The sequence below is a fragment of the Gobio gobio genome, assembly GCF_949357685.1.
Source record: "Gobio gobio genome assembly, chromosome: 21".
Lineage (NCBI taxonomy): Eukaryota > Metazoa > Chordata > Actinopteri > Cypriniformes > Gobionidae > Gobio > Gobio gobio.
Window position 1 is genome coordinate 4644003 of NC_137117.1, and position 10000 is coordinate 4654002.

The 10000-nt window shown below is 40.2% G+C and overlaps 1 protein-coding gene across 1 annotated transcript in view; it reads right to left on the minus strand.

Moving 5' to 3' along the window:
* The window catches only part of LOC307117659 (phosphatidylinositol 4,5-bisphosphate 3-kinase catalytic subunit alpha isoform), a 27508-nt gene that overhangs the window by 11339 nt on the left and 6169 nt on the right, over positions 1-10000 (minus strand). The window contains exons 4-13 of the mRNA XM_079802642.1: positions 7774-7983; positions 5264-5514; positions 4888-5139; positions 4657-4742; positions 4264-4369; positions 4020-4172; positions 1456-1587; positions 1232-1356; positions 667-748; positions 412-576 (exon numbers count right to left, since the gene is read on the minus strand). Of these exons, the coding sequence (XP_079658768.1) occupies positions 412-576; positions 667-748; positions 1232-1356; positions 1456-1587; positions 4020-4172; positions 4264-4369; positions 4657-4742; positions 4888-5139; positions 5264-5514; positions 7774-7983 (1562 nt within the window). The remainder of the gene's footprint in view (positions 1-411; positions 577-666; positions 749-1231; positions 1357-1455; positions 1588-4019; positions 4173-4263; positions 4370-4656; positions 4743-4887; positions 5140-5263; positions 5515-7773; positions 7984-10000) is intronic.

Here is a 10000-nt window from a genome sequence, read left to right on the forward strand (position 1 = left end):
ATCACAAGTTCAGTATGGAGTACCACAAGGCTCAGTGCTAGGACTGCTACTCTTCACCCTGTACATGCTACCACTGGGAGATATCATTAGGAAGCATGAAGTTACTTATCATTGTTATGCTGACGATACTCAGCTCTATATTTCTTCACGCCCCGACAAAACCAGTTCACAAGATTGGCGGAAAGCATAGCTGATATAAAAAATTGGATGACTAGTAATTTCCTGCAACTGTATTCTAATTATTGGAGATTATTGTAATGCTCTACTGGGTGGTTGCCCTGCTCGCCTAATAAACAAACTCCAGCTGGTCCAAAACACAGCAGCTCCAGTTCTTACTAGAACCAGGAAGTGTGACCATATTACCCACACATACACATGCACTCTCACACACACACTCACACACAAACACACCTGCACGAGCTGCAGCAGGTACTGGCTGAGTTTGTCGTCGGTGAGTCCCTGGATGAGGCAGCGCGAGGCGAACTCTCGCACCATCGGATCCGGGAAGTTGCAGTCGAGCAGCTCCAGAGCGGATTCAGGCTGCATGAGCGGCCAGTCCTTCAGCAGACAGTAGATCTGCACACAGACACGGATGAGTGAAGAACCGCCGGACGGGGAGAGGTGTGTGTGTGTGTGTGTGTGTGTGAATCCTCATCTCTGTTGTACCTGCGACACCTCGTCCCGCGAGTTCCATTTGACAGACAGCAGGAGTTTGGGAAGACTTTCCGGAATATTCACACAGTAATGGCTGAAACACATTGTTCATATTTGTGTGAGGAACAGACACATGATTAATCCTCCCTTTTTTGCACTGAAGTCAACTGTGTTGTGAATTTAGCAGCCGAGTTAAAGGCACAATTCTTGTGTTTATGGAATATTGCTGCGTTTATTCTCAATTATTTATCATGATTGTGTTAACAATCTTGAATCAGAATAACTTAATCTCTTCTCTGATGACGAGGGCGGGGCCACCTGTCACTCACATGAGATCCATACACACACACAATAGCAAACCACAACCATCCAATCAGTTCCCCTACATTTGTTCTTGTTTGAAAGGCGATCCATTTGATATACGGCACAATAGAGGAGAGAAGGCCAGCGTGACTTCCATTACAGGATGACTTTAATTTGTCTTATGGGTTCAATCTCCAGTGAAGGCAATGTGGGTGGCTTTGGATAAAAGTGAATGCATGTGTACACACCAATACTTAAATGTGTGTTTGTTTACCGATGTCTCCACAGGAAGTCTTTCTCTTGTTCGGAGAGCTCATACAGCGGGTCTCGACTGCACAGCGCTCGCAGCTGCTCGGCGTCCGCCTGCGATATGGTGCTGTCACACGCCAGACGACTACTCTGATTGGCCAGAGAGATTCAGCATGAGTTCTGAGAGTGTTCAGGATTCATTCTGACGTGTGTATGTGTGTGAGTGAGTGTGTGTGTTTGTGTGTGTACCAGCCCCAGACAGTAGCTGTAGCCCAGCTCACGAGAGATGCTCCAGTTGGCGTGTTCCTCGATCTGCTGCTCTTCGGGAAACACCACCGTCTGGTTGAACCAGGGAAACTCCAGCTCCACGCATGGCGTTTCCTGCACATATGATACTGCTAAATTATTATCAATAATAACGTCACATCGGGCTACTTTTAAAGACATAAAAACACCCTTGGTTACTGTTGTAGCCCTCGTTTCCTGCTAGAGGGAACAGAGATGTTGTGTCGAGGTTCCAACACTAGAGGTCGCTCTTGAGAGCTCCAATCACCTCTGACGCAAACTTTGCATGTCTGGCCACGCCCTGGACATCCGGGTATTGCTCATTCTTTGATCTGAGGAGCCGAGACATGAGGCACAACCATTAGAGCCTGTTCCTCCCGGACTTTGCGCAACGTGTGTGGAATGAGGATCACTGGAGGAAATGCGTACTTGATCAGGGAATACCAAAGAGGACAATGGGAGGATCGTTTGGAGTCAAACAGGTCTACCTGTGCCTGGCCAAAACATCTCCAAATCAGCTGGACCGTCTGGGGATGGAGTCTCCACTCTCCTCGTAGAGCAGGGGTGGGCAATTCCAGTCCTCGAGGGCCACTGTCAAACACACCTGAACCAGCTAATCAATGTCTTCAGGATTACTAGAAGGCTTTTATCAGGGTTGGAGCTAAACTCTGCAGGACAGTGGCCCTCGAGGACTGGAATTGCCCATCCCCGTTGCGAAAGCGAGATTGAGGATGCCTGTGTGAGGCTGACCACGCTGGTAGACTTATGCTTTGTTCACACCAAACATGAATAGAGAGCGTCAGGAGCGAGTGAATTCAATGTTAAGTCAATGGAAAGGCGCGTTGACGCACGTCTGGAGGTTCTGCAGCACGATAGACGCGATTCCGCCTCATTCACGCACCCAGTTCGCGCGAATGACGCGAATTTGACGCAAAATTGAGCGCCTTGCGCCCGAGTTGAAAAGTTTGAACTTTGGCGTAAATTCGCGGCGCGTTAACCAATCAGGAGCCTGCTCACTGCTGTCACATGGTGACGTGACGTGATGAGAAACCCTGCATATTTTAAAAATACTACTATTGTGTTACAAAATGTAGTTTTAAGACTTTTTCAGGTGAGAATGTAGTTGTTTAAAGCTCAAATCTGTGGTTTATTTATAAAGAGAGCTCCTATTTATATCTTGTGTTTGTGGAGTTGTGAGATCCAGTGGATCAGCGGCGCTCAGCGCTCATAACCCCAGCGAGGGCAGCCTTTCCTCGGCCAGTCCTTCTGCCGTCTGCCGCTGGCTCTGATGACCTGTAGTGGCTCGTCTTGTGTTGATCTAATGGGCGATCTTTAGTGTCATGAATCATCTTTTGTGGTCTGCCAAATCGTTTTACCTGAAGGCAGAGAGAAGTTTCATAACTTTATTTTTTAGGATATTTAAATATACATGCAGTGAAGATAATGTAGGATAATGCCTTGACCACATGTGTGTGACTATTAATGTTTAATATATATTTATAATGAAAATGAAAAGAGGCAGAGTCGTGTTTTATGGCATATTTCTCCTGGAGCGCCTTGAACTCGTCTTCTATTTCACGTCAAACACTCGATTTATTTTGTGGACGCGCGAATGGATTCAAAATGTTCAAGCGTCCAACTAGACGCGGTAGATTTTGACGCTCTATTCGCGTTTGGTGTGAACGCAGCATAAGAGTTTGTGGTGTAAAGTGTAAAGAGCTTAACTTGTTCCGGGTCTTTGCTGTGGGAGGTGAGAGTCGAGGAAGCTCATCACGCTTACCTTATCCATAGAGCGGAGCTGGTGCAGCAGAACTTGAGGAGGCAAACTCTGTGAGTGTATGGGAAGGAGGAAATTGCTCATCCTTCCAGTGGGGGTGAGGTTTTTCAGGGGTTGGCCCCTTAGTTCCAGTTAAATGAACTCTCAATGCTTCACCAAGACATTTTGGACAATTTCACGCTCCCAACTTTGTGGGACCAGTTTGTGGACGGCCCCTTCCTGTCCCAGCATGACTGCTCCAGTGCTCAAAGCGTCGCTCCATAAAGACATGGATGAGCGAGTTTGGTGTGGAGGAACTTGAGTCCGGACCTCAACCCGATAGAACCCCTTTGGGATGAATTAGAGCGGAGACTGAGAGCCAGGCCTTCTCGTCCAACATCACAAATGCGCTTCTAGAAGAATCCCCATAAACACACTCCTAAACCTTGTGGGCAATGCCTCGTTTATACCCGGATGTCCAGGGCGTGGCCAGACATGGGCATAAAAGTATTTTCTGAATACGTCAGAGTTGATTGGAGTGCTAAAGAGCGACCCCTAGTGTTGGAACTTCGACACAACCTTGAAAGTGCCAACAGAAATTCCACATCACACACATCCCATACAGCCTTTATCTCTTCATAAATAATTTATAGAATATTTGCAGGTTCCTTGTTATTTCTGAAACTGGTTGTTTGTCATGTGTTTTACGTATAACTAGATAAGTGTGTTTCTGAAGTGATTGGCTCTAGAGCAGTGAGGCTCTTCCTCTCGCCTTGTTTGGGTTGGATCCTGACACCCCGATTGGGTTGAGAAGATCCTCCAGTCCGTGAGGAACCGGCCACAAACCCAGGGCCACTTTACCGCTGACCAGCGTGTCTTTATAGTCGAAGAGATTGATGTTTCCCCAGGCCAGCGGACAGTGTTCCTACACACACACACACACACACACACACACAGTGAGATTAGCAGGGAGTCAGTCATGGTGATTGACAGGATGAGGGAAGGTTAAAGGTCACCTCTTTGGCGCCCTTGCGACCCTTGACGGAGCAGATGGACAGACAGAGGCGGGCAGAACGAGGAACATCTGTCAGGTAGATGTCATACGACAACCACTCGTTCCACCTGTGTGTGAGAGATCACTCTGGGTAATGATGGGTAGCTTTAGTGAGTGTGTGAGTGTGTGTGTGAGTGAGTGAGTGAGTGTGTGTGTGTGTGTGTGTGTGTGTGTGTGTGTTTGAGTGTGTGTGTGTGTGAGTGTGTGTGTGTGTGTGTGTGTGTGTGTGTGTGTGTGTGTGTGTGTGTGTGTGTGTGTGTGTGTGTGTGTGTGTGTGTGTGTGTGTGTGTGTGTGTGTGTGTGTGTGTGTGTGTGTGTGTGTGAGTGAGTGAGTGTGTGTGTATGTGTGTTTTACCTGGGATTGGAGCAGGGTACTCTCTGTGTATTGACGTTGTCACACAGCGGTTCTCCTCCGTGATATATCCCTGTTCTCACATAGATCTGAAACCAAACAACGATAGAATAGAATAGAATAGAATAGAATAGAATAGAATAGAATAGAATAGAATAGAATAGAATAGAATAGAATAGAATAGAATAGAGTAGAGTAGAGTGTGATGAGCTCATGACTGATGCTCTCTCTCACCTTATCGATGTCTCTGATGTTGACGTTGACGTATGTGGCACACAGCAGCCGCACTCTCAGGTGTGCGCTGAAGGCCCAGAGGGAGCGTGGGGACCCGGGGTCTCCTCCGCCGGGGCAGGGGCTGGGCTGAGGCGTGCGCCGGCTGTACGACGGGGCCATGAAGCCGCTGGCCGGAAGCTGACTGTACAGACTGTCCTTACTGACCAGCATCAGGTGAGGCAGACGCGCCAGAGTGATGCAGCTCCTGATGTACTGAACACACACACACACACACACATACCATCACACGGCTGCTGTACACTCACACTCAACAGTGTTCATCATGTTCTCTTGCGTTGGGATGCTGGTGTTTGGGAACGCAGACACACACGCTCACCTTGTACTGGCTGAGAGGGTATTTCTCCAGGAAGTACTCGTCGCAGCCGCACACCTTGAGCATGTACTGGCCCTGGTACTCCTGCACACACAGGCGCAGCTGCTGCGCGGACAGATGCATGCTGCGGGTCTTCTTGCGGATGGCCTCGGCGATCAGCTGCTCCGGCAGAGAGTCGTGGGCGATCTTCAGCGTGTACTTCTGCTTGGAGTTCGACGGAGACACGATCACCCAGATCGTCACGATGAGGCGACCTGCGGAGAGACAGGGTTGAAGAGGGAGCAGGACCGGGGGGGGGGGGGTATCGGTATAGTTATCGGTATAGTTATCATTATAGTTATAGTTATAGTTATCATAGTTATCGGTATAGTTATCGGTATAATTATTGTTATAGTTGTTGGTATAGTTTTCATGATAGTTATAGTTATTGGTATAATTATTGTTATAGTTATCGGTATAGTTATAGTTATCATTATAGTTACCATAGTTATCGGTATAGTTATCATTATAGTTATAGTTATCATAGTTATCGGTATAGTTATCGGTATAATTATTGTTATAGTTATTGGTATAGTTATCTGTATAGTTTTCATAATAGTTATAGTTATTGGTATAGTTATTGGTATAATGTTATAGTTATCGGTATAGTTATAGTTATCATAGTTATCTGTATAGTTATCAGTATTATTGTTATCGTTATTGGTATAGTTATCGGTATAGTTATCATAATTGTTATAGTTATCGGTATAGTTATTGGTATAATTATTGTTATAGTTATCGGTATAGTTATCATTGTAGTTACAGTTATCGGTATGGTTATCATTATAGTTATAGTTATCGTTATAGTTATCATAGTTATCGGTATAGTTATTGGTATAGTTATCATTATAGTTATTGGTATAGTTATCATTATAGTTATAGTTATCAGTATAGTTAGTTATCATTATAGTTATAGTTATCGGTATAGTTAGTTATCATTATAGTTATCATAGTTATCTGTATAGTTATCATAGTTATCTGTATAGTTATCATTATAGTTATAGTTATCGGTATAGTTAGCATTATAGTTATCATAGTTTTCGGTATAGTTATCATTATAGTTATCATAGTTATCTGTATAGTTATCATTATAGTTATCATAGTTATCGGTATAGTTATCATTATAGTTATCATAGTTATCGGTATAGTTATAGTTATCTGTATAGTTATCATAGTTATCGGTATAGTTATAGTTATCGGTATAGTTATCATTATAGTTATCATAGTTATCGGTATAGTTATTGGTATAGTTATCATTATAGTTATCATAGTTATCTGTATAGTTATTATTATAGTTATAGTTATTGGTATAGTTATCATTATAGTTATCATAGTTATCGGTATAGTCATCATTATAGTAATAATTATCGGTATAGTTATCATTATAGTTATCATAGTTATCGGTATAGTTATCATTATAGTTATCATAGTTATTGGTATAGTTATTGGTATAGTTATCATAGTTATCGGTATAGTTATCATTATAGTTATAGTTATCGGTATAGTTATCATTATAGTTATCATAGTTATCGGTATAGTTATTGGTATAGTTATCATTATATTTACCATAGTTATCGGTATAGTTATCATTATAGTTATCGGTATAGTTATCATTATAGTTATAGTTATCGGTATAGTTAGTTATCATTATAGTTATCATAGTTATCTGTATAGTTATCATTATAGTTATAGTTATCGGTATAGTTAGCATTATAGTTATCATAGTTATCGGTATAGTTATCATTATAGTTATCATAGTTATCTGTATAGTTATCGGTATAGTTTTCATTATAGTTATCATAGTTATCGGTATAGTTATCATTATAGTTATCATAGTTATCGGTATAGTTATAGTTATCTGTATAGTTATCATAGTTATCGGTATAGTTATAGTTATCGGTATAGTTATCATTATAGTTATCATAGTTATCGGTATAGTTATTGGTATAGTTATCGGTATAGTTATTGGTATAGTTATCATAGTTATCTGTATAGTTATCATTATAGTTATAGTTATCGGTATAGTTATCATTATAGTTATCATAGTTATCGGTATAGTTATCATTATAGTAATAATTATCGGTATAGTTATCATTATAGTTATCATAGTTATCGGTATAGTTATCATTATAGTTATCATAGTTATTGGTATAGTTATTGGTATAGTTATCATAGTTATCGGTATAGTTATCATTATAGCTATAGTTATCGGTATAGTTATCATTATAGTTATCATAGTTATCGGTATAGTTATTGGTATAGTTATCATTATATTTACCATAGTTATCGGTATAGTTATCATTATAGTTATAGTTATCGGTATAGTTATTGGTATAGTTATCGGTATAGTTATCATTATAGTTATAGTTATCTGTATAGTTATTATAGTTATAGTTATCGGTATAGTTATCATTATAGTTATAGTTATCTGTATAGTTATCACTATAGTTATCATAGTTATCATACGCACGCACCTTTGTCCAGTTTGCTGTAGATGTGCTGGGGCAGGTCGGGCGAGGACTCCACGTTGGGAGGGTAGACGTACAGCGCCTGTGTGTGAGCGCCTCCTCCCTCTCGCTCCTCCACCGCCTCCCTACACACACTCAGGATGTTCCGCCGGAACTCCTGCACCTCCGGATCCTTCACCAGCTCAAACTCACAGATGGGCATCCCTATGGCGAAACCTGCGCACAGGCACGGGGCGGGTGAGGAAGGGCCACCAGTCGTTCATATCTCAGGTTTACATCCAAACCACGAGTGCTTCATGTGTTCAGAGTGAAGGCCCATTCACATCAAGGATGATCAAAATAACTTTAGAGTTATTAATAATCTGAATGAGAATATCAGAGTCTAACGATAGCAGCATGGGGGATGACATCATCGGAATCAGCTGATGAACGATTAAAAACACTGACAGCCAATCAGAATCCTGCTTTATAGAGCTCCAGCATTTAAAGAGACAGACGACAAAACTGCAGCGCTTATAATAAACAGAATAATATAAATATAGTTATTATAATAGTCATTGTTGTAGTCATCATAGTTATCGGTATAGTTATCATAGTTATAAATATAGTTATCGGTATAGTTATCATAGTTATCAGTATAGTTATCGGTATAGTTATCAGTATAGTTATCGGTATAGTTATCATAGTTATCAGTATAGTTATCGGTATAGTTATCAGTATAGTTATTGGTATAGTTATCAGTATAGTTATTGGTATAGTTATCAGTATAGTTATCGGTATAGTTATCATAGTTATCAGTATAGTTATCGGTATAGTTATCAGTATAGTTATTGGTATAGTTATCGGTATAGTTATCGGTATAGTTATCATAGTTATCAGTATAGTTATCGGTATAGTTATCAGTATAGTTATCGGTATAGTTATAGTTATCATAGTTATCGGTATAGTTATCATAGTTATCAGTAGGGGGGTAACGATTCGTTTTAACAACGATTCGATTCGTATGACGATTTGAGGTTGTCGATACGATTCAAGGACGATATTGGTTAATTTAGAACGATATGATCCGAAACGATTCCGTGACTTGAAATCGATTCAGTAACTTTTTAGCTATAAATTGTGTGACTGAAATAAATATCTGGATACTGCTCAGTGCAGGTGAAGTTTCCTAGATTCCTGTTGTTTCTTGTAAGGGAATCAGGTATTAATTAATTATGGATATAAACAAACAAGTGAACAACAATTAATGGCAAATGCATTCAAATTTTATTTGAATAAAGTGCAACCAACAGTTTAGGTTAAATTAACAGGAAGTTAACCTTTTCTGCTCTCATTTTCAATATTCAATACATTTTCAATAAAAGCACAGTAAGTGCAACCAACATTTCAACAGTAGGTTAACCTGCTACTTCTGCTTTTGTTTTCCAACATAAAAATATTACAATATTAATATCAAAAATAAAGTGAAACTAACTACTCTTCAGGTTTAATTAATAGCAGGTTTAGTAGCTCAGCGACACTCTAGTTATGGTTATAGTTATCGCTCTAGTTATGGTTCTAGTTATGGGTATAGTATGGTTATAGTTATCACTCTAGTTATCGATCTAGTTATGGTTATAGTTATGGGTATAGTTATTTGTATAGTTATGGTTATAGTTATGGAGATAGTTATGGGTATAGTTGTGGGTATAGTTATCACTCTAGTTATCGCTCTAGTTATGGTTATAGTTATGGTTATAGTTATGGGTATAGTTATGGTATAGTTATGGCTATAGTTATGGTTATAGTTATCACTCTAGTTATCGCTCTAGTTATGGTTATAGTTATGGGTATAGTTATGGTATAGTTGTCACTCTAGTTATCGCTCTAGTTATGGTTATAGTTATGGGTATAGTTATGGTTATAGTTATCACTCTAGTTATCGCTCTAGTTATGGTTATAGTTATGGGTATAGTTATGGTTATAGTTATCACTCTAGTTATCACTCTAGTTATGGTTATAGTTATGGGTATAGTTATCACTCTAGTTATCGCTCTAGTTATGGTTATAGTTATGGGTATAGTTATCACTCTAGTTATCGCTCTAGTTATGGTTATAGTTATGGGTATAGATATGGTTATAGTTATCACTATAGTTATCGCTCTAGTTATGGTTATAGTTATGGTTATAGTTATCACTCTAGTTATCACTCTAGTTATGGTTATAGTTATGGGTATAGTTATCACTCTAGTTA